Genomic DNA, 26,613 nt, shown 5'->3' with positions numbered 1-26,613 from the left:
AAATATTAACTCATTAAAGTTACAACACCTTGTGAAGATGCTGGAGGAAACAGGTACAAAAGTATCTATATCCACAGTGAAACGAGTCCTATATCGACATAACCTGAAAGGCTGCTCAGTAAGGATAAAGCCACTGCTCCAAAACCGCCATAGAAAATCCAGACTACAGTTTGCAACTGCACATGGGGACAAATATTGTACTTTTTGGAGAAATGTCTTCTGGTCTGATGAAACAATAATAGAACTGTTTGGCCACAATGACCATCGTTATGTTTGGAGGAAAAAGGGGGAGACTTGCAAGCCGAAGAACACCATCCAAACCGTGAAGCACAGACTCCAATAATGTTATTTGGCACATACACATGGTCAGCAGATGTTAATGCGAGTGTAGCGAAATGCTTGTGCTTCTAATTCCGATCATGCAGTAATATCTAAAATGTAATCTAACCTAACAATTTCACAACAACTAGCTTATACACACAAGTGTAAAGGAATTAATAAGAATATGTACAAAAAAAGTATGAGTGATGGCCGAATGGAATAGGCAAGATGTAGTAGATGGTATAGAGTACAGTATATACATATGAGTAATGTAGAGTTTGTAAACATTATATAAAGTGGCATTGTTTAAAGTGGCTAGTGATACATTTATTACATACATTTTTTATTATTAAAGTGGCTAGAGATGAGTCAGTATGTTGGCAGCAGCCACTCAATGTTATTGATGGCTGTTTAACAGTCTGATGGCCTTGAGATAGAAGCTGTTTTTCAGTCTCTCGGTCCCTGCTTTGATGCACCTGTACTGACCTCACCTTCTGGATGATAGCGGGGTGAACAGGCAGTGGCTCGGGTGGTTGTTGTCCTTGATGATATTTTTGGCCTTCTTGTGACATCGGGTGGTGTAGGTGTCCTGGAGGGCAGTTTGCCCCTGGTCAGGTGATGTTGTGCAGACCTCACTACCCTCTGGAGAGCCTTACGGTTGTGGGAGGAGCAGTTGCCGTACCAGGTGGTGATGCAGCCCGACAGGATGCTCTCGATTGTGCATCTGTGACAAACTGAATTTCTTCAGCCGCCTAAGGTTAAAGAGGCGCTGCTGCGCCACCTTCACCATGCTGTCTGTATGTGTGGACCATTTCAGTTTGTCCGTAATGTGTACGCCGAGGAACTTAAATCTTTCCACCTGTTCCAGTACTGTCCTGTCGATGTGGATAGGGTGCTGCTCCCTCTGCTGTTTCCTGAAGTCCACAATCCTTTGTTTTGTTGACGTTGAGTGTGAGGTTATTTTCCTGACACCACACTCAGAGGGCCCTCACCTCCTCCCTGTAGGCCGTCTCATCATTGTTGGTAATCAAGCCTACCACTGTAGTGTCGTCTGCAAACTTGATGATTGAGTTGGAGGCGTGCATGGCACGCAGTCATGGGTGAACAGGAAGTACAGGAGAGGGGATGCTTTGCTGCAGGAAGGAGTGGTGCACTTCACAAAATAGATGGCATCATGAGGCAGGAAAATTACGTGGATATATTGAAGCAACATCTCAAGACATGAGTCAGGAAGTTGAAGCTTGGTCGCAAATGGGTCTTCCAAATGTACAATGACCCCAAGCATACTTCTAAAGTTGTGGCAAAATGGCTTAAGGACAACAAAGTCAAGGTATTGGAGTGGCCATCACAAAGCCTTGACCTCAGTCCTATAGAAAATGTGTGGGCAGAACTGCAAAGGTGTGTGTGAGCAAGTAGGCCTACAAACCTGACTCAGTTACACCAGCTCTGTCAGGAGGAATGGGACAAAATTCACCCAACTTATTGTGGGAAGCTTGTGGAAGGCTACCTGAAACGTTTGCCCAAGTTAAACAATTTAAAGGCAATGCTACCAAATACTAATGGAGTGTATGTAAACTTCTGACCCACTGGGAATGTGATGAAAGAAAGAAATCTGAAAAAATCATTCTCTCTACTATTATTTGGAGGTTTCACATTCTTAAAATAAAGTGGTGATCCTAACTGACTTTAGACAGGTAATTTTTACTAGGATTAAATGTCAGGAATTGTGAAAAACTGAGTTTAAAGGTGTTTGGCTAAGGTGTATGTAAACTTCTGACTTCAACTGTGTATATATATATATATATCTATCTCTAGTATTCTGTGTTTGTTCCCCCAGGTGTACCCGGGTCAGTCTGGAGGGTCCTATGGGATGAGCGGTCCAGGAGGGGTTCAGCAGGGATACAGTGTTTCTCTGGAGCAGCTACAGACTGGCCAGCCAGCACCGAGGTGACTGTCCTAACAACCATTCTCACACACGCACACCTAACCCTAAAGGGATCTTCACAAATGGAGCTGATGGAATTCCGTTTGGTTTGCGTTCCAAAAATTATACCGCACAAATATACATAGAGAGTGACGCTAACAGACATCCGTCAGCTCCTTTTGAGTGGACTTTACCACCCAAACGTAGATCCTTTAACCTGCTGTGTGTGTGTGTTCTAGTGATGTCCATATGTACATGGGCCAGCCTCCAGTCTACAGTCCAGCTGCAGAGGGCTTGTCCTACCAGCCTCCAGCCAATCAGCCATCCGGCTACAGCTCCATCCCTGGCCAGAGCCTTCCACACCCACCTGACACACAGCAGCACCCCTACCCCGAGAAGGCTCTTCTATAGAAAACACTACGCAACGCTACGCCATGCTACACGCTACTACACACCATGCCACGCTACGCTACACGCCGTGCACACATTACACTACGCCATGCTACACGCTACTACACACCATGCCACGCTGCGCCACACCATGCCACGCTACGCTACACGCCATGCACACATTACGCTACGCCATGCTACACGCTACTCACACCATGCCACGCTACGCTACACGCCACGCACACATTACGCTACGCCATGCTATGACATGCCATTCTATACGCCACACTATACCACGCCACGCACACACGCCATGTTCACACTACGCCACGCTTCACACTACACCACACACCCACGCTTCACACTACACCACACACCCACGCTTCACACTACACCACACACCCACACTGCAAACTACACACACCCACACTGCAAACTACACACACCCACACTGCAAACTACACACACCCACACTGCAAACTACACACACCCACACTGCAAACTGCACACACCCACACTGCAAACTGCACACACCCACACTGCAAACTGCACACGCCCACACTGCAAACTGCACACACCCACACTGCAAACTGCACACACCCACACTGCAAACTGCACACACCCACACTGCAAACTGCACACACCCACACTGCAAACTACACACACCCACACTGCAAACTACACACACCCACACTGCAAACTACACACACCCACACTGCAAACTACACACACCCACACTGCAAACTACACACACCCACACTGCAAACTACACACACCCACACACCCAAACTACACACACCCACACACCCAAACTACACACCCACACACCCACACTACACACCCACACACCCACACTACACACCCACACACCCACACTACACACGCCACACACCCACACTACACACGCCACACACCCACACTGCAAACTACACACGCCACACACCCACACTGCAAACTACACACGCCACACACCCACACTGCAAACTACACATACAAGTACACATCTACAGATACACAAGTAGACATGGACACATTCTGCATACTCTGCCATTTCATCTCTCTCTCTGTCATTTCATCTCTCACTCACTCACTCAACCTAAAAGAGCAGAACCATGAAGCCCGTCCAGCATATGAACAGACAGTGATGTTCCACATCATGAAGAGAAGCAGCAACTTGTTTAACTTATCTTTTTTAAAGGAAACTGACAATGTTATGCTACTTCATTCTTTCTTGTCATTGCATCGTTTTAGAAATACTAAAGATGAGAAAATAGTGAAACAGGCAGACATTGTTTAAATGTACTGTACTGGTGATGTGCATTCGGGAAAGTATTCAGGCCCCCCGACATTTTCCACATTTTGTTACGTTACAGCCTTATTCTAAAATTGATGAATTTACTTTTCCCCCGCATCAATCTACACACAATACCCCATAATGACAAAGCATAAACAGGTTTTTAGAAAACTTTGCAAATGTATAAAAAAAAAAAAAAAAGAGAACTTATTTACATAAGTATTCAGACCTTTTGCTATGAGACTCGAAATTGAGCTCAGGTGCATCCTGAAAATGCACACACCTGTCTATATAATGGTCCCACAGTTGACAGTGCATGTCAGCAGAAACCAAGCCATGAGATGGAAGGAATTGTCTGTGAAGCTCTGAGACAGGATTGTGTTGAGACACGGGTCTGGAGAAGGGTACCAAAACATTTCGGCAGCATTGAAGATCCCCAAGAACACAGTGGCCTCCATCATTTTTAAATTAAGAAGTTTGGAACCACCAAGACTTCCTAGAGCTGGCCGCCCAGCCAAACTGAGCAATTAGGGGAGAAGGGCCTTGGTCAGAGGGGTGACCAAGAACCCAATGGTCACTCTGACAGAGCTCCAGAGTTCCTCTGTGGAGACGGGAGAACCTTCCAGAAAATCAACTGTCTCTACAGCACTCCACCAATCAGGCCTTTATGGTAGAGTTGCCGGACCGAAGCCACTCAGTAAAATGACAGCCCACTTGGAATTTGCCAAAAGGACTCTCAGACTATGATAAACAAGATTTTCTGGTCCGATGAAACAAAGATTGAACTCTTTGCCTGAATGCCAAGCGTCACATCTGGAGTAAACCTGGCACCATGCAGCAGGGACTGGGAGATTCGTCAGGATCGAGGAAAAGATGAATGGAGCAAAGTACAGAGATGAAAACCTGCTCCAGAGTGCTCAGGTCCTCAGACTGGGGTGAAGGTTCACCTTCCTACAGGACAATTACCCTAAGCACACAGCCAAGACAATGCAGGAGTGGCTTCAAGGCAAGTCTCTGAATGTCCTTGAGTGGCCAGTCAGAGCCCGGACTTAAACCCAATCGAACATCTCTGGAGAGACCTGAAAACGGCTGTGCAGCGATGCTCCCCATCCAAGATTGAGAGGATCTGCAGAGAAGAATGGGATAAACTCCCCAAATAAATGTATGCCAAGCTTGTAGAGTCATACTCAAGAACACTTGAGGCTGTAGTCAATGCTATAAGTGCTTCAACAGAGTACTGAGTAAAGAGTCTGAATCCACCCTTTTTTTCTTTGTCATTAGGGGGTATTGTCATTAGGGGTTATTGTCATTAGGGGGTATTGTCATTAGGGGGTATTGTCATTAGGGGTTATTGTCATTAGGGGTTATTGTCATTAGGGGGTATTGTCATTAGGGGGTATTGTCATTAGGGGGTATTGTCATTAGGGGGTATTGTCATTAGGGGGTATTGTCATTAGGGGGTATTGTGTGTAGATTGATGAGAAAAAAATAGATGTAATCTGTTTTATAAAGGTTGTAACAACAAAATGTGGAAAAAGTGAAGGGGTCTGAATACTTTCCGAATGCTCTGTATATTATACTAGTGAGACATGCTGTACTAGTCATATGAAATGGTCTAGTACATTTATACAGTACTGGTGATATATACTATACTAGTCATATGATATAGTACATATATACAGTACTGGTGATATATACTGTACTAGTCATATGAAATGGTCTAGTACATTTATACAGTACTGGTGATATATACTATACTAGTCATATGATATAGTACATATATACAGTACTGGTGATATATACTGTACTAGTCATATGAAATGGTCTAGTACATTTATACAGTACTGGTGATATATACTATACTAGCCATATGATATAGTACATATATACAGTACTGGTACTATATACTATACTAGTCATATGATATAGTACATATATACAGTACTGGTGATATATACTGTACTAGTCATATGAAATGGTCTAGTACATTTATACAGTACTGGTGATATATACTATACTAGCCATATGATATAGTACATATATACAGTACTGGTACTATATACTATACTAGTCATATGATATAGTACATATATACAGTACTGGTGATATATACTGTACTAGTCATATGAAATGGTCTAGTACATTTGAACTCCACTGGTACTATATACTATACTAGTCATATGATATAGTACATATATACAGTACTGGTGATGTACTGTACTCGTCATATGATATAGTACATTTATACAGTACTGGTGATATATACTGTACTCGTCATATGATATAGTACATTTATACTCCACTGGTACTATATACTATACTAGTCATATGATATAGTACTGGTGATATATACTGTACTAGCCATATGATATAGTACATATATACAGTACTGGTGATATATACTGTACTAGTCATATGATATAGTACATTTATACAGTACTGGTGATATATACTGTACTAGTCATATGATATAGTACATTTATACTCCACTGGTACTATATACTATACTAGTCATATGATATAGTACATATATACAGTACTGGTGATATATACTGTACTAGTCATATGATATAGTACATATATACTCCACTGGTACTATATACTATACTAGTCATATGATATAGTACATTTATACTCCACTGGTACTATATACTATACTAGTCATATGATATAGTACATTTATACAGTACTGGTGATATATACTGTACTCGTCATATGATGTAGTATAGTACATAGTACAAGTACATATATCATTAGTGCAGTAAAAATATATACATGCATACATACGCACTACATGACCTAAAGTATGTGGACACCTGTTCCCTCGAACATCTCATTCCAAGCTCATGGGCATTAATATGGAGTTGGTCCCCCGTTTGCTGCTATAACAGCCTCCACTCTTCTGGCTTTCCACTAGTTGTTGGAACATTGCTGCGGGGACCTGCTTCCATTCAGCCACAAGCGCATTACTGAGGTCGGCACTGATGTTGGCCGATTAGGCCTGGCTCACAGTCGGGGTTCCAATTCATCCCAAAAGTGTTCGATGGGTTTGAGGTCAGGGCTCTGTGCATGCCAGTGAAGTTCTTCCACACCGTTCTCGACAAACCTTTTCTGTATGGACCTTGCTTTATCCACGGGGTTATTGTCATGCTGAAACATGAAAGCGCCTTCCCCAAACTGTTGCCACAAAGTTGGAAACACAGAATCGTCTAGAATGTCATTGTATTCTGCAGTGTTGATTTCCCTTCACTGGAACGAAGGAGCCCGAACCATTATTCCTCCTTCAACCAACTTTTCAGTTGACACTATGCATTCGGGCAGCTGTTTTTGCTCCTAGAAGTTTCCACTTCACACTAACACCACTTACAGTTGACCGGGGCAGCTCTAGCAGGGGAGAAATTTGAGGAAGTGACTTATTGGAAATGTGGCATCCTATGACAGTGCTACGTTGAAAGTCACTGAGCACTTCAGTAAGGCCGTTCTACTGCCAATGTTTGTCTATTGAGATTGCATGGCTGTGTGCTCAATTTTTCTACACCTGTAAGTAATGGGTGTGGCGGAAATAGCTGAATCCACTAGTTTGAAGGGGTATCCGCATATTGATAGTGTGTGTACTGTACTGGTGATATGTACTGTGCTAGTAATATGATAGTGTGTGTATAATATAATGTACTAGTGAATGAGATAGTATATGTACTAGTAATATTATATAGCATATATATAGTGTTTGTCTGTCCAGGTCTGATGGGGTGTGTGTTTCCCAAACAAAACAACAAGCAGCAATTGTCCCTGCTCTCCTGGACATGTGGACACATGAAGTACACTACTCTAGAGCAGAGCCTTATGAGGCAGCCCTATGAAGCAGCCCTATGAAGCAGCCCTATGAGGCAGCCCTATGAAGCTCGGGCCAAAGTACTGAACTATGTCGGGAATAGATTTCCATTTGAGATCCGCCTCCAGGGATCTGACTAATTCTGCTGTTGTCTTTAAGCTTCTCTTGACAGTGTTAAATTGATAGTTTTTTTATTGTGTGTTTTAATTTATATTTGATTATTGTTATGCTATTTTACATGCACAGTACTTTACAGAATTTGTCATGATAGAAATGAATGTGATGTCCTTCCTGATTTTTAGGTCTATTTAAATAGCTCACAAGAAGTGTTCTCTCATTTTAACCCTTTAGATCCAGGAGCTGCTGTTCATCTCAATGTATTTATCTAACCTTAACTACCCCTTATAGACTCTGACTGTATTTATCTGAAGTAGAACCGAGCAATAGGTCTGTGGATGAAGGTTATGTTTATACAACTAAAGAATCCTGTCATTTCGAGTCTGGGGAATGTCGTCTACTGTGTTGTCTTCCACTTCCCCCTAGCTCTGATCCATACTGTCACTACGTTCTCTACTGCCCCCTAGCTCTGGTCTATACTATCACTACGTTCTCTACTGCCGCCTAGCTCTGGTCCATACTGTCACTACGTTCTCTACTGCCCCCTAGCTCTGGTCCATATTGTCACTACATTCTCTACTGCCTCCTAGCTCTGGTCTATACTGTCACTACATCCTCTACTACCCCCAAGCTCTGGTCCATGCTGTCACTACATCCTCTACTACCCCCTAGCTCTGGTCCATGCTGTCACTACATCATCTACTACCCCCTAGCTCTGATCCAGACTGTCACTACATTCTCTACTTCCCCCTAGCTCTGGTTCATGCTGTCACTACATCCTCTACTGCCCCCTAACTCTGGTCCATGCTGTCACTACATCCTCTACTGCCCCCTAGCTCTGGTCCATACTGTCACTACATCCTCTACTGCCCCCTAGCTCTGGTCCATACTGTCACTACATCCTCTACTACCCCCTAGCTCTGGTCCATGCTGTCACTACATCATCTACTACCCCCTAGCTCTGATCCAGACTGTCACTACATTCTCTACTTCCCCCTAGCTCTGGTCTATACTATCACTACGTTCTCTACTGCCCCCTAGCTCTGGTCTATACTGTCACTACGTTCTCTACTGCCCCCTAGCTCTGGTCTATACTGTCACTACGTTCTCTACTGCCGCCTAACTGGTCCATACTGTCACTACCATCCTCTACTGCCCCCTAGCTCTAGTCCATATTGTCACTACATCCTCTACTGCCCCCTAGCTCTGGTCCATGCTGTCACTACATCCTCTACTACCCCCTAGCTCTGGTCCATGCTGTCACTACATCATCTACTACCCCCTAGCTCTGGTCCAGACTGTCACTACATTCTCTACTTCCCCCTAGCTCTGGTCCATGCTGTCACTACATCCTCTACTGCCCCCTAGCTCTGGTCCATGCTGTCACTACATCCTCTACTGCCCCCTAGCTCTGGTCTATACTGTCACTACATCCTCTACTGCCCCCTAGCTCTGGTCTATACTGTCACTACATCCTCTACTGCCCCCTAGCTCTGGTCTATACTGTCACTACATCATCTACTGCCCCCTAGCTCTGGTCTATACATCCCTGATACTCAGAGCATGTAGGATATAAAGCCCATTGGATCAACTGACAGTAAAGTGTAGCATCAATCTTCATGCCTGGTTTAACTGTCATTTAATAGGATCTCTATGGGTTTACCTTTCAAACATGATAGTTGTAAAGGTTCTGTTAAATGTACCCAGCTGTTTAATATTTACTCTTTTAACCATGCTTATTCATTGGTATTCACAATAAAACTAAAAGCCAAATATCCAGAATATTGTGGTTTACTATATCATTTCTGTATGACTGGCTTTTCTTTGTACACTGATCATGTTCTAGGTTGATAGGTAATGTAGTTGACATGGGTAATGTTCTACGTTGATAGGTAATGTAGTTGACATGGGTAATGGTCTAGGTTGATAGGTAATGTAGTTGTCTAGGTTGATAGGTAATGTAGTTGACATGGGTAATGGTCTAGGTTGATAGGTAATGTAGTTGACATGGGTAATGTTCTAGGTTGATAGGTAATGTAGGTGACATGGGTAATGGTCTAGGTTGATAGGTAATGTAGGTGACATGGGTAATGGTCTAGGTTGATAGGTAATGTAGTTGACATGGGTAATGGTCTAGGTTGATAGGTAATGTAGTTGACATGGGTAATGGTCTAGGTTGATAGGTAATGTAGTTGACATGGGTAATGGTCTAGGTTGATAGGTAATGTAGCTGACATGGGTAATGTTCTAGGTTGGGATATATAATCTAGTTGACACTGGTAATGTTTAACAATATTTTCCCCCTTAGTACAGTATGGGAGTGCTTCTTCTTGCGACCCCATAAAAAGTTGAGCGTGACTACCTTATTGCCTTAGTAATAAAAGTATACGATTTCCAGAGTCGTGTGATGTTGCGTAGTGATGTGTAAGCAGTGTTGGTGAGCAGAGTCCACAGGAGGGTTCACTGGTTTCTGCTCCAGTCAGACAGAACAGGAGTAGTTTCAGTCCAGACCGAGAACAGGAGTCGTTCCAGAACAGACTGAGAATTGAAAGGATTTCAGACCAGACTGGTGTTGAGTGAGAGGTGGATAAAGGAAGGGGCTGTATCTAAACCCTGGGGAACAAGGGTTAAAGACATGCCATCAGGGCGGATGATCAAGCTGGTGGTGTATGAGGTGTTACAGGTCGCTTGTCTCAGTGTTCCAATGTTCGTGGTGATGGAGAGGTTTGCTTCCCTGATGCTCCATGTCAGAGGAGATCTGACTGCCTATTGGTTGGTGGTAGCAGCTTCCATAGCCTACGTTACCTCTGTATCTCTGCTGGTCTGGGTTCCACTCCGGTACTTTGTCCTCAAGCAGCACACGGTCATCACAGACATCACGCAGTGGTGAGTACATTACATTAGACAGTGTATTTGGAAAGTATTCAGACCTCTTCCCTTTTTCCACATTCTGTTACGGAACAGCCTTATTCTAAAATGTATTAAATACGTTTTTCTCATCAATATACACACGATACCCCAAAATGACAAAGCGAAAGCAGGTTTTTAGAGTTTAGTACATTTACATTACATTTAAGTCATTTAGCAGACGCTCTTATCCAGAGCGACTTACAAATTGGTGCATTCACCTTATGACATCCAGTGGGACAGTCACTTAACAATAGTGCATCTAAAACTTAGGGGGGGTGGGGTGAGAGGGAAATGTATTAACGATAAAAAAACACCTTATTTACATATGTATTCAGGCCCTTTGCTCGAAATTGAGCTCAGATGCATCTTGATCGTCATTGAGATGTTTCCACAACTTGATTGGAGTCCACCTGTGGTAAATGCAGTTGATTGGACATGATTTGGAAAGGCGCACACCATTCTATGTAAGGTCCCACAGTTGTCAGAGCAGAAACCAAGCCATGAGGTCGAAGGAATTGTCTGTAGAGCTCAGAGACAGGATTGTGTTGTGGCACAGATTCTGGGGAAGAATACCAAAACATTTCTGCAGCATTGAAGGTACTAACGAACACAGTGGCCTCCATCATTCTTAAATGGAGTATGTTTGGAACCACCAAGACTCTTCCTGGAGCTGGCTGCCTAGCCAAACTGCGCAATCGGGGGAGAAGGGCCTTGAAGGGTCTGGAATGTGACCAAGAATCCGATGGTCACTCTGACTGACAACCATCTGTGCAGCACTCCACCAATCAGGCCTTAATGATACAGTTGCCAGACGGAAGCCACTCCTCAGTAAAAGGCACATGACAGCCCACTTGGAGTTTGTCAAAAGGCACCTAAAGGACTCTGACCTTGAGAAACAAGATTCTCTGGTCTGATGAAACCAAGATTGAACTCTTTGTCCTGAATGCCAAGCGTCACACCTGGAGGAAACCTGACACCATCCCTATGGTGAAGCATTGTGGTGAAAGCATCATGCTGTGGGGATGTCCTTGAGTGGCCCAGCCAGAGCCCGGACTTGAACCCGATCAAACATCTCTGAAGAGACCTGAAAATAGCTGTGCAGCGACACTCCCCATCCAAACTGACACCCCTAATCAAATAAAATGTTCTGCGTCACATGTACAGAATTTAACAGGTGTAAGCCTTTCAATGAAATGCTTACTATATACTGTGGGGTACCGGTACAATGTGCGGGGGCACCGGTTATTTAAGGTAATATGTACATGTAGGTAGAGTTATTAAACTGACTATGCTTACATGATGACAACAGAGAGTAGCAGCGGTGTAAAAGAGGGGGTGAGGGCGTGGGGGGGCAATGCAATCAATCAATTGTCTGGGTAGCCAATTGATGAGACGTCCAGGAGTCTTATGGCTTGGAGGTGATGACAGATTTGCACACTCTTGGCATTCTCTCAACCAGCTTCATGAGGAATGCTTTTCCAACAGTCTTGATGGAGTTCCCATAAGCTGAGCACTTGTTGGCTGCTTTTCTTTTACTCTGCGGTCCAACTCATCCCAAACCATCTCAATTGAGTTGAGGTCTGGTGATTGTGGAGACCAGGTCATCTGATGCAGCACTCTATCACACTTCTTCTAGGTCAAATAGTCCTTACAGAGCCTGGAGGTGTGTTGGGTCATTGTCCTGTTGAAAAACAAATGATATTCGCACTAAGCACAAACCAGATGGGATGGTGTATCGCTGCAGAATTCTGTGGTAGTCATGCTGGTTAAGTGTGCCTTGAATTCTAAATAAATCACAGACCGTGTCACCAGCAAAGCACCACCACACCTTCTCCTCCCTGTTTGAACCACACATGCGGAAATCACCTGTTCACTTGGTTTCTTTGCAGCAATTCGACCATGAAGGCCTGATTCACGCAGTGTCCTCTGAACAGTTGATGTTAATGTGTCTGTTACTTGAACTCTGAAGCATTTTTTTTTTGGGCTGCAATCTGTAATGTAATTATACATTACATTTTACATTATTCATCAAATACATTATATAGTATACATTACACTTTATACATCACATACATTTTATAGTATACATTACACTTTGCATGATATACATTATATGTTACATAATATAAGCATAAAATATCATAAAATATCGAGCCCTGAATGCTGATTGGCTGACAGCCGTGGTATATCAGACCGAATACCACGGATATGAGAACACTTATTTTTACTGCTTTAATTACGTTGGTAAGCAGTTTATAATAGCAATAAAGCACCTCAGGGGTTTGTGGTATACAGTGGGGCAAAAAAGTATTTAGTCAGCCACCAATTGTGCAAGTTCTCCCACTTAAAAATATGAGAGAAGCCTGTAATATGTATCATAGGTACACTTCAAATATGACAGACAAAATGAGAAGGAAAATAAATCCAGAAAATCACATTGTAGGATTTTTTTATTTTTTTATTTCCAAATTATGGTGGAAATTAAGTATTTGGTCACCTACAAACAAGCAAGATTTCTGGCTCTCACAGACCTGTAACTTCTTCTTTAAGAGGCTCCTCTGTCCTCCACTCGTTACCTGTATTAATGGCACCTGTTTGAACTTGTTATCAGTATATAATACACCTGTCCACAACCTCAAACAGTCACACTCCAAACTCCATTATGGCCAAGACCAAAGAGCTGTCAAAGGACACCAGAAACACAATTGTAGAACTGCACCAGGCTGGGAAGACTGAATCTGCAATAGGTAAGCAGTTTGGTTTGAAGAAATCAACTGTGGGAGCAATTATTAGGAAATGGAAGACATACAAGACCACTGATGATCTCCCTCGATCTGGGGCTCCATGCAAGATCTCACCCCGTGGGGTCAAAATGATCACAAGAACGGCAAAAATCCCAGAACCACATGGGGGGACCTAGTGAATGACCTGCAGAGAGCTGGGACCAAAGTAACAAAGCCTACCATCAGTAACACAATACGCCGCCAGGGATTCAAATCCTGCAGTGCCAGACGTGTCCCCCTGCTTAAGCCAGTACATGTCCAGGCCCGTCTGAAGTTTGCTAGAGAGCATTTGGATGATCTAGAAGAAGATTGGGAGAATGTCATATGGCCAGATGAAACCAAAATATAACGTTTTGGTAAAAACCCAACTCGTCGTGTTTGGAGGACAAAGAATGCTGAGTTGCATCCAAAGAACAGCATACCTACTGTGAAGCATGGGGGTGGAAACATCATGCTTTGGGGCTGTTTTTCTGCAAAGGCACCAGGACTACTGATCCGTGTAAAGGAAAGAATGAATGAATGGGGCCATGTTTCGTGAGATTTTGAGTGAAAACCTTCTTCCATCAGTAAGGGCATAGAAGATGAAACGTGGCTGGGTCTTTCAGCATGACAATGATCAAACACACCGCCCGGGCAACGAAGGAGTGGCTTCGTAAGAAGCATTTCAAGGTCCTGGAGTGGCCAAGCCAGTCTCCAGATCTCAACCCCATAGAAAATCTTTGGAGGGAGTTGAAAGTCCGTGTTGCCCAGCAACAGCCCCAAAACATCACTGCTCTAGAGGAGATCTGCATGGAGGAATGGCCCAAAATACCAGTAACAGTGTGTGAAAACCTTGTGAAGACTTACAGAAAACGTTTGACCTCGGTCATTGCCAACAAAGGGTATATAACAAAGTATTGAGAAACTTTTGGTATTGACCAAATACTTATTTTCCACCATGATTTGCAAATAAATTCATTAAAAATCCTACAATGTGATTTTCTGGAGAGAAAAAAATTATCATTTTATCTGTCATAGTTGAAGTGTACCTATGATGAAAATTACAGGCCTCATCTTTTTAAGTGGGAGAACTTGCACAATTGGTGGCTGACTAAATACTTTTTTGCCCCACTGTACATTACATTATACATTACATTTGACATTATCTATTATATTATACATTACATTATACATTATATTATACATTATACATCATAATACCTTACATAATACCTTACATTATACATTACATTATACATTATACCTTACATTATAGATTACATTATACCTTACATTATATATTATAGATTACATTATACCTTACATTATATATTATACATGATATTATATTATACATTTTACATTATACATTACATTATTATCTATTACCTTATATATTATACATTATCTATTACATTATTTATTATACATTACATTACACATTTTACATTATATATTACATTTATCTATTACCTTATATATTATACATTATCTATTACATTATTTATTATACATTACATTACACATTTTACATTATATATTACATGTATCTATTACCTTATATATTATACATTATCTATTACATTATTTATTATTATATTATCCATTACATTATACATTATACATTACATTATTATCTATTACCTTATATATTATACATTATCTATTACATTATTTATTATACATTACATTACACATTTTACATTATATATTACATTTATCTATTACCTTATATATTATACATTATATATTGCATTATTTATTATACATTACATTATATATTATATATTACATTATTTATTATACATTATATTATACATTACATTATACATTACATTATACTATACATTATATATTACATTATACATTATATTATACATTACATTATACTATACATTACATTCTACATTGCATTCTACATTACATTATACATTATATTATACATTACATTATACATTACATTATACTATACATTACATTATACATTACATTATATTATACATTACATTATACATTACATTATACTATACATTACATTATACTATACATTACATTATACTATACATTATATTATACATTATACATTACATTATACTATACATTACATTATACATTACATTATACATTACATTATATTATACATTATATTATACATTATATTATACATTATATTATACTATACATTATATTATACATTACATTATACATTATATTATACTATACATTATACTATACATTATATTATACATTACATTATACATTATATTATACTATACATTATACTATACATTATATTATACATTACATTATACATTATATTATACTATACATTATACTATACATTATATTATACATTACATTATACATTATATTATACATTACATTATACTATACATTATACATTATATTATACATTACATTATACATTTTATTATACATTACATTATACATTATATTATACATTATATTATATTATACATTATACATTATATTACATTATACATTACATTATACTATACATTACATTATACATTACATTATACTATACATTACATTATACATTATACATTACATTATACATTATACATTACATTATACATTACATTATACATTACATTATACATTATATTATACATTATATTATACATTACATTATACATTATATTATACATTACATTATACATTATACATTACATTATACATTATACATTACATTATACATTACATTATACATTACATTATACATTATACATTATATTATACATTACATTATACATTACATTATACATTACATTATACATTATATTATACATTACATTATACATTACATTATACATTATACATTACATTATACATTACATTATACATCACATTATACATTATATTATACATTATACATTATACATTATATTATACATTACATTATACATTATATTATACATTACATTATACATTACATTATACATTACATTATACATTATACATTATACATTATATTATACATTATACATTATACATTATATTATACATTACATTATACATTATATTATACATTACATTATACATTACATTATACATTACATTATATTATACATTACATTATACATTATATTATACATTACATTATACATTATATTATACATTACATTATACATTATATTATACATTACATTATACATTATATTATACATTACATTATACATTACATTATACATTACATTATACATTACATTATACTATACATTACATTATATTATATTATACATTACATTATACTATACATTACATTATATTATATTATACATTACATTATACTATACATTACATTATACAATACATTACATTATACATTATATTATACATTACATTATACATTACATTATACATTACATTATACATTATATTATACATTACATTATACATTACATTATACATTATACATTATATTATACATTACATTATACATTACATTATACATTACATTATACATTACATTATACATTATACATTACATTATACATTACATTATACATTACATTATACATTACATTATACATTATATTATACATGATACATTATACATTATATTATACATTATATTATACATTATATTATACATTACATTATACATTACATTATACATTACATTATATTATACATTACATTATACATTATATTATACATTACATTATACATTATATTATACATTACATTATACATTATATTATACATTACATTATACATTATATTATACATTACATTATACATTACATTATACATTACATTATACATTACATTATACTATACATTATACTATACATTACATTATATTATATTATACATTACATTATACTATACATTACATTATACAATACATTACATTATATTATATTATACATTACATTATACTATACATTACATTATACTATACATTACATTATACATTATATTATACATTACATTATACATTACATTATACATTACATTATACATTATATTATACATTACATTATACATTACATTATACATTATATTATACATTATATTATACATTACATTATACATTACATTATACTATACATTACATTATATTATATTATACATTACATTATACTATACATTACATTATACAATACATTACATTATACATTATATTATACATTATACATTATATTATACATTACATTATACATTATATTATACATTATACATTATATTATACATTATACATAACATTATACATTACATTATATATTATACATTACATTATACATTACATTATACATTATATTATACATTACATTATATATTATACATTACATTATACATTATATTATACATTACATTATACATTATATTATACATTACATTATACATTATATTATACATTACATTATACATTATACATTACATTATATATTATACATTACATTATACATTATATTATACATTACATTATACATTATATTATACATTACATTATACATTATATTATACATTATACATTATATTATATTATACATTATACATTATACATTATACATTACATTATATATTATACATTACATTATACATTACATTATACATTACATTATACATTACATTATACATTACATTATACATTACATTATATTATACATTACATTATACATTATATTATACATTACATTATACATTATACATTATACATTATACATTACATTATACATTACATTATACATTACATTATACATTATACATTACATTACATTATACATTACATTATACCTTACATTATACATTACATTATACATTACATTATACATTATACATTATACATTACATTATACATTACATTATACCTTACATTATACCTTACATTATACATTACATTATACATTATACATTATACATTACATTATACATTACATTATACATTATACATTACATTATACATTATACATTACATTATACATTACATTATACCTTACATTATACATTATACATTATATTATACATTATACATTATATTATACATTATACATTATATTATACATTATACATTACATTATATATTACAATCTACATTACATTACATATTACATTACATTATACATTATACCTTACATTATACCTTACATTATACATTATATTATACATTATATTATACATTATACATTACATTATACATTACATTACATTATACATTACATTATACATTACATTATACATTACATTATACATTATATTATACATTATATTATACATTATACATTACATTATACATTACATTACATTATACATTACATTATACATTACATTATACATTACATTACATTATACATTACATTATACATTACATTATACATTACATTATACATTACATTATACATTACATTACATTATACATTATATTATACATTACATTATACATTACATTATACATTACATTATACATTACATTATACATTATACATTATACTATACATTATACATTATACATTATACATTATATTATACATTACATTATACATTACATTATACATTACATTATACATTCTACATTACATTATACATTATACATTATACTATACATTATACATTATACATTACATTATACATTACATTATACATTATACATTATACTATACATTACATTATACATTCTACATTCTACATTATACATTATACATTCTACATTATATTATACATTACATTATACATTATATTATACATTATACATTATACATTATACATTATACATTATATTATACATTATACATTATACATTCTACATTATATTATACATTACATTATACATTATATTATACATTATACATTATACATTATACATTATATTATACATTATACATTATACATTATATTATACATTATACATTCTACATTATACATTATACATTATACATTATACATTCTACATTATATTATACATTACATTATACATTATATTATATATTATACATTACATTATACATTACATTATACATTACATTATACATTATATTATACATTATACATTATATTATACATTACATTATACATTATACATTACATTATACATTACATTATACATTATACATTACATTATACATTACATTATACATTACATTATACCTTACATTATACATTATACATTATATTATACATTATACATTATATTATACATTATACATTACATTATATATTACAATCTACATTACATTACATATTACATTACATTATACATTATACATTACATTATACCTTACATTATACATTATATTATACATTACATTATACTATACATTACATTATACATTATACATTACATTACATTACATTATACATTACATTATACATTATATTATATTATACATTATACATTACATTATACATTACATTATATTATACATTATATTATATTATACATTATACATTATATTATATTATACATTATACATTAAATTACATTATACATTACATTATACTATACATTACATTATACATTACATTATATTATACATTATACATTATATTACATTATACATTACATTATACTATACATTACATTATACATTATATTATACATTACATTATACATTACATTATACCTTACATTATACATTATACATTATATTATACATTATACATTATATTATATTATACATTATACATTACATTATACCTTACATTATATTATACACTATTATACATTACCTTATATTACATTACATTATATTGTACACATTACATTATACCTTTAAATTATACATTACATTATACTTTACTATACATTGCATTATACATTACACATTACATTATACATAACATTACATTATACCTTACTATACCTTACATTTTACATTAAATTATACATTACTATATATTAAATTACACATTACATTATACCTTACATTACAAATCAAATCAAATTTGATTTGTCACATACACATGGTTAGCAGATGTTAATGCGAGTGTAGCGAAATGCTTGTGCTTCTAGTTCCGACAATGCAGTAATAACCAATAAGTAATCAAGCTAACAATTCCAAAACTACTACCTTATAGACACAAGTGTAAGGGGATAAAGAATATGTACATAAAGATATATCAATGAGTGATGGTACAGAGCGGCATACAGTAGATGGTATCGAGTACAGTATATATATATGAGATGAGTATGTAAACAAAGTGGCATAGTTAAAGTGGCTAGTGATACATGTATTACATAAAGATGCAGTAGATGATATAGAGTACAGTATATACGTATACATATGAGATTAATAATGTAGGGTATGTAAACATTATATTAAGTAGCATTGTTTAAAGTGGCTAGTGATATATTTTACATTTCCCATCAATTCCCATTATTAAAGTGGCTGCAGTTGAGTCAGTGTGTTGGCAGCAGTCACTCAATGTTAGTGGTGGCTGTTTAACAGTCTGATGGCCTTGAGATATAAGCTGTTTTTGAGATATAAGCTGTTTTTCAGTCTCTCAGTCCCTCGGTCCTTACGGTTGTGGGCGGAGTAGTTGCCGTACCAGGCGGTGATACAGCCCGCCAGGATGCTCTCGATTGTGCATCTGTAGAAGTTTGTGAGTGCTTTTGGTGACCAGCCGAATTTCTTCAGCCTCCTGAGGTTGAAGAGGTGCTGCTGCGCCTTCTTCACGACGCTGTCAGTGTGAGTGGACCAATTCAGTTTGTCTGTGATGTGTATGCCGAGGAACTTAAAACTTGCTACCCTCTCCACTACTGTCCCATCGATGTGGATAGGGGGGTGATCCCTCTGCTGTTTCCTGAAGTCCACAATCATCTCCTTAGTTTTGTTGACGTTGAGTGTGAGGTTATTTTCCTGACACCACACTCCGAGGGCCCTCACCTCCTCCCTGTAGGCCGTCTCGTCGTTGTTGGTAATGAAGCCTACCACTGTTGTGTCGTCCGCAAACTTGATGATTGAGTTGGAGGCGTGCGTGGCCACGCAGTCGTGGGTGAACAGGGAGTACAGGAGAGGGCTCAGAACGCACCCCTGTGGGGCCCCCGTGTTGAGGATCAGCAGGGAGGAGATGTTGTTGCCTACCCTCACCACCTGGGGGTGGCCCGTCAGGAAGTCCAGTACCCAGTTGCACAGGGCGGGGTCGAGACGGGTCAACACGTTTAAATGTCTTACTCACCTCGGCTGCAGTGAAGGAGAGACCGCGTGTTTTCGTTGCAGGCCTTGCAGTGGCAGGCCTTGTCAGTGGCACTGTATTGTCATCAAAGAGGGCAAAAAAGTAATTTAGTCTGCCTGGGAGCAAGACATCCTGGTCCGTGACTGGGCTGGGTTTCTTTTTGTAATCCGTGATTGACTGTAGACCCTGCCACATACCTCTTGTGTCTGAGCTGTTGAATTGAGATTCTACTTTGTCTCTATACTGACGCTTAGCTTGTTTGATTGCCTTGCGCAGGGAATAGCTACACTGTTTGTATTCGGTCATGTTTCCGGTCACCTTGCCCTGATTAAAAGCAGTGGTTCGCGCTTTCAGTTTCACGCGAATGCTGCCATCAATCCACGGTTTCTGGTTTGGGAATGTTTTAATCGTTGCTATGGGAACGACATCTTCAACGCACATTCTAATGAACTCGCACACCGAATCAGCGTATTCGTCAATGTTGTTGTCTGACGTAATACGAAACATATCCCAGTCCACGTGATGGAAGCAGTCTTGGAGTGTGGAATCAGATTGGTCGGACCAGCGTTGAACAGACCTCAGCGTGGGAGCTTCTTGTTTTAGTTTCTGTCTGTTGGCAGGGATCAACAAAATGGAGTCGTGGTCAGCTTTTCCGAAAGGAGGGCGGGGCAGGGCCTTATATGCGTCGCGGAAGTTAGAATAGCAGTGATCCAAGGTTTTGCCAGCCCTGGTTGCGCAATCGATATGCTGATACAATTTAGGGAGTCTTGTTTTCAGATTAGCCTTGTTAAAATCCCCAGCTACAATGAATGCAGCCACAGGATGTATGGATTCCAGTTTGCAAAGAGTCAAATAAAGTTCGTTCAGAGCCATCGATGTGTCTGCTTGGGGGGGAATATATACGGCTGTGATTATAATCGAAGAGAATTCCCTTGGTAGATAATGCGGTCGACATTTGATTGTGAGGAATTCTAAATCAGGTGAACAGAAGGACTTGAGTTCCTGTATGTTGTTGTGACCACACCACGTCTCGTTAGCCATAAGGCATACGCCCCCGCCCCTTTTCTTACCAGAAAGATGTTTGTTTCTGTCGGCGCGATGCATGGAGAAACCAGCTGGCTGCACCGACTCTGATAGCGTCTCTCCAGTGAGCTATGTTTCTGTGAAGCAAAGAACGTTACAGTTTCTGATATCCCTCTGGAATGCTACCCTTGTTCGGATTTCATCAACCTTGTTGTCAAGAGACTGGACATTGGCGAGAAGTATACTGGGGAGTGGTACACAGCATCCGCTTTGCAAAAGTCATATTCTTGGTCGTACTGATGGTGAGTTGACGCTGCTCTTATATTCAGTAGTTCTTCTCGACTGTATGTAATGAAACCTAAGATGACCTGGGGTACTAATGTAAGAAATAACACGTAAAAAAACAAACTGCATAGTTTTCTAGGAACGCGAAGCGAGGCGGCCATCTCTGTCGGCGCCGGAAGTAGTGTATATTATACATTATACATTACATTATACATTATACATCACACTTTGCATTATACATTACTCATAATATTATACATGATTCAATATAAATAACATATATAAAAATATATATATATATATTTTACGTCATACATTACATTATTAATTACACATTACATTATATATTACATTTTCCTCTGTAGCTCAGTTGGTAGAGGCACTTGCAATGCGGTATTGGAGGATTTGGATTGTAGTATGGCCTATGTCATTGACTAACATGCTGTTTTTCAGGAGACCAACAACATTGGCCTATGTGATTCTGTGCACATTACCATGCTTCTCTATTCTGATCGCCGGTTCCAAGGTAAAACATATTTTTATTTTTTTATATAAATGCAGGGCATGTGTCACTTGACTTTGACTCTCTTGTGAGTGGAGTATGTGTGCACAGTGACCAAACACACACACAGGAACAGGATGTGATGGGGAGTCAGGTACTCACAAACAATCCTAAATAGAACAGCTTAACTATTAACCTGATCCACGGTGGAATGAAGTAGGAATTCAAACACAAGGTTACGTCATGTCATTACATTCTCACCCTGACCGTCTCACCCTGACCATCTCACCCTGACCGTCTCACCCTGACCGTCTCACCCTGACCGTCTCACCCTGACCGTCTCACCTTGACCGTCTCACCCTGACCGTCTCACCCTGACCGTCTCACCTTAACCTTAACCCTAATAACCAACACTTGGTCACCAAATATACCAGCTACATTCCTCTTTCATAGTATCTCCTTCGCTGATGTTCAGGACATGCAATGAGATCTTACTGCCAAAATCTTATAACGAAGATTTTAGATTTTTCTATCTCATGAAGACGTTTTCCTGACGGTGTCTCTATGAAGACGTTTTCCTGACGGTGTCCCTATGAAGACGTTTTCCTGACGGTGTCTCTATGAAGACGTTTTCCTGACGGTGTCTCTATGAAGATGTTTTCCTGACGGTGTCTCTATGAAGACGTTTTCCTGACGGTGTCTCTATGAAGACGTTTTCCTGACGGTGTCTCTATGAAGACGTTTTCCTGACGGTGTCTCTCTATGAAGACGTTTTCCTGACGGTGTCTCTATGAAGACGTTTTCCTGACGGTGTCTCTATGAAGACGTTTTCCTGACGGTGTCTCTCTATGAAGACGTTTTCCTGACGGTGTCTCTCTATGAAGACGTTTTCCTGACTGTGTCTCTCTATGAAGACGTTTTCCTGACGGTGTCTCTATGAAGACGTTTTCCTGACGGTGTCTCTCTATGAAGACGTTTTCCTGACGGTGTCTCTATGAAGACGTTTTCCTGACGGTGTCTCTATGAAGACGTTTTCCTGACGGTGTCTCTATGAAGACGTTTTCCTGACGGTGTCTCTCTATGAAGACGTTTTCCTGACGGTGTCTCTATGAAGACGTTTTCCTGACGGTGTCTCTCTATGAAGACGTTTTCCTGACGGTGTCTCTATGAAGACGTTTTCCTGACGGTGTCTCTATGAAGACGTTTTCCTGACGGTGTCTCTCTATGAAGACGTTTTCCTGACGGTGTCTCTCTATGAAGACGTTTTCCTGACGGTGTCTCTCTAGGAAGACGTTTTCCTGACGGTGTCTCTATGAAGACGTTTTCCTGACGGTGTCTCTCTATGAAGACGTTTTCCTGACGGTGTCTCTATGAAGACGTTTTCCTGACGGTGTCTCTATGAAGACGTTTTCCTGACGGTGTCTCTCTATGAAGACGTTTTCCTGACGGTGTCTCTCTATGAAGACGTTTTCCTGACGGTGTCTCTATGAAGACGTTTTCCTGACGGTGTCTCTATGAAGACGTTTTCCTGACGGTGTCTCTATGAAGACGTTTTCCTGACGGTGTCTCTATGAAGACGTTTTCCTGACGGTGTCTCTCTATGAAGACGTTTTCCTGACGGTGTCTCTATGAAGACGTTTTCCTGACGGTGTCTCTATGAAGACGTTTTCCTGACGGTGTCTCTATGAAGACGTTTTCCTGACGGTGTCTCTATGAAGACGTTTTCCTGACGGTGTCTCTCTATGAAGACGTTTTCCTGACGGTGTCTCTATGAAGACGTTTTCCTGACGGTGTCTCTATGAAGACGTTTTCCTGACGGTGTCTCTCTATGAAGACGTTTTCCTGACGGTGTCTCTATGAAGACGTTTTCCTGACGGTGTCTCTATGAAGACGTTTTCCTGACGGTGTCTCTATGAAGACGTTTTCCTGACGGTGTCTCTATGAAGACGTTTTCCTGACGGTGTCTCTATGAAGACGTTTTCCTGACGGTGTCTCTCTATGAAGACGTTTTCCTGACGGTGTCTCTATGAAGACGTTTTCCTGACGGTGTCTCTATAGGTATACGTTATAGGTTTCCACCAAACTGACTTGATGCAGATAACAAATTTGTGTGATGTAGTGCACACAAAATATACTTTTTTTTGCGTAAGTTTTCATGTACCGAAAAACATCTAAAGTTCAATGTGTTTTATTGCATTTTCAACTCTACCATTTGCTTTTGTCACAAAAACGGTTACATTAAATAGCAAATATGCCTACTCTGGTCATGGTATATGCACTCTGGCCAACAGCTCACAGATACAGAACGGGTAGGCTAGTCTCCATGAGATAATTATGGATAAAAGGGAGAATATTTTTATTGTCAAACGGCAATCAAGCATGGATCATCATGTCACCAGAATCAGCCCTTCAATATTTATTGGAAAGGAGCACCAAGCTCATGACCTTTCACCAGCCTGTGAAGTTCATAAATGTTTTCATCTGTAGCCTAATAAACTCCATGCTTTTCAGAGTTGTGGTGGGAGGACCACACACCATATCATCACCTTACTCCATATGATGGTTATTAAATCAATATTTGAGCATGAAGGTGTTTCCACTGCCATTTCTTGCATAATTATTTATATCCCACCATGTCGAACTAATCAATTATCTGTCAGCATTAAGAAAATTGTACCAAAACTTTCTCTTTCCATCACAGACTTTTAAGGTATGACGATACTTGAATAAAAATTGGATGGAAAATGTAATAACTCTTCCTACAGTTGAAGTCGGAAGTTTACATACACTTACATTGGAGTCATTAAAACACATTTTTCAACCACTCCACAAATTTCTTCTCAACAAACTATAGTTTAGGCAAGTCGGTTAGGACATCTACTTTGTGCATGACACAAGTAATTTTTCCAACAATTGTTTACAGACAGATTATTTCACTTATAAATCACTGTATCACAATTCCTGTGGGTCAGAAGTGTACATACACTAAGTTGACTGTGCCTTTAAACAGCTTGGAAATTCCAGAAAATGATGTCATGGCTTTAGAAGCTTCTGATAGGCTAATTGACATCATTTGAGTCAATTGGAGGTGTACCCCTGGATGTATTTCAA

The 26,613-nt window shown here is 37.1% G+C and overlaps 2 protein-coding genes across 3 annotated transcripts in view; both read left to right on the top strand.

Annotated features, from left to right (window-relative positions):
* Positions 1–3,041, top strand: part of stam (signal transducing adaptor molecule (SH3 domain and ITAM motif) 1) — a 52,117-nt gene extending 49,076 nt beyond the window's left edge. The window contains exons 13-14 of the mRNA XM_046322187.1: positions 2,159–2,268; positions 2,485–3,041. Coding sequence (XP_046178143.1) covers positions 2,159–2,268; positions 2,485–2,656 — 282 coding nt within the window. The 3' untranslated portion in view covers positions 2,657–3,041. The remainder of the gene's footprint in view (positions 1–2,158; positions 2,269–2,484) is intronic.
* A 7,263-nt stretch (positions 3,042–10,304) lies between these two features.
* Positions 10,305–26,613, top strand: part of tmem236 (transmembrane protein 236) — a 37,198-nt gene continuing 20,889 nt past the window's right edge. Inside the window, exons 1-2 of one of the 2 annotated variants that reach the window (XM_046322121.1) lie at positions 10,305–10,764; positions 23,454–23,526. In XM_046322121.1, coding sequence (XP_046178077.1) covers positions 10,514–10,764; positions 23,454–23,526 — 324 coding nt within the window. In that variant the 5' untranslated portion in view covers positions 10,305–10,513. The remainder of the gene's footprint in view (positions 10,765–23,453; positions 23,527–26,613) is intronic. The other variant, XM_046322120.1, reaches the window with a different exon arrangement.

This window comes from Oncorhynchus gorbuscha, linkage group LG22, assembly GCF_021184085.1.
Source record: "Oncorhynchus gorbuscha isolate QuinsamMale2020 ecotype Even-year linkage group LG22, OgorEven_v1.0, whole genome shotgun sequence".
In the NCBI taxonomy this organism is placed as follows: Eukaryota; Metazoa; Chordata; class Actinopteri; order Salmoniformes; family Salmonidae; genus Oncorhynchus; species Oncorhynchus gorbuscha.
Note: the sequence above shows the minus strand (reverse complement) of the source record. Positions and strands in the feature narration are given on the sequence as shown.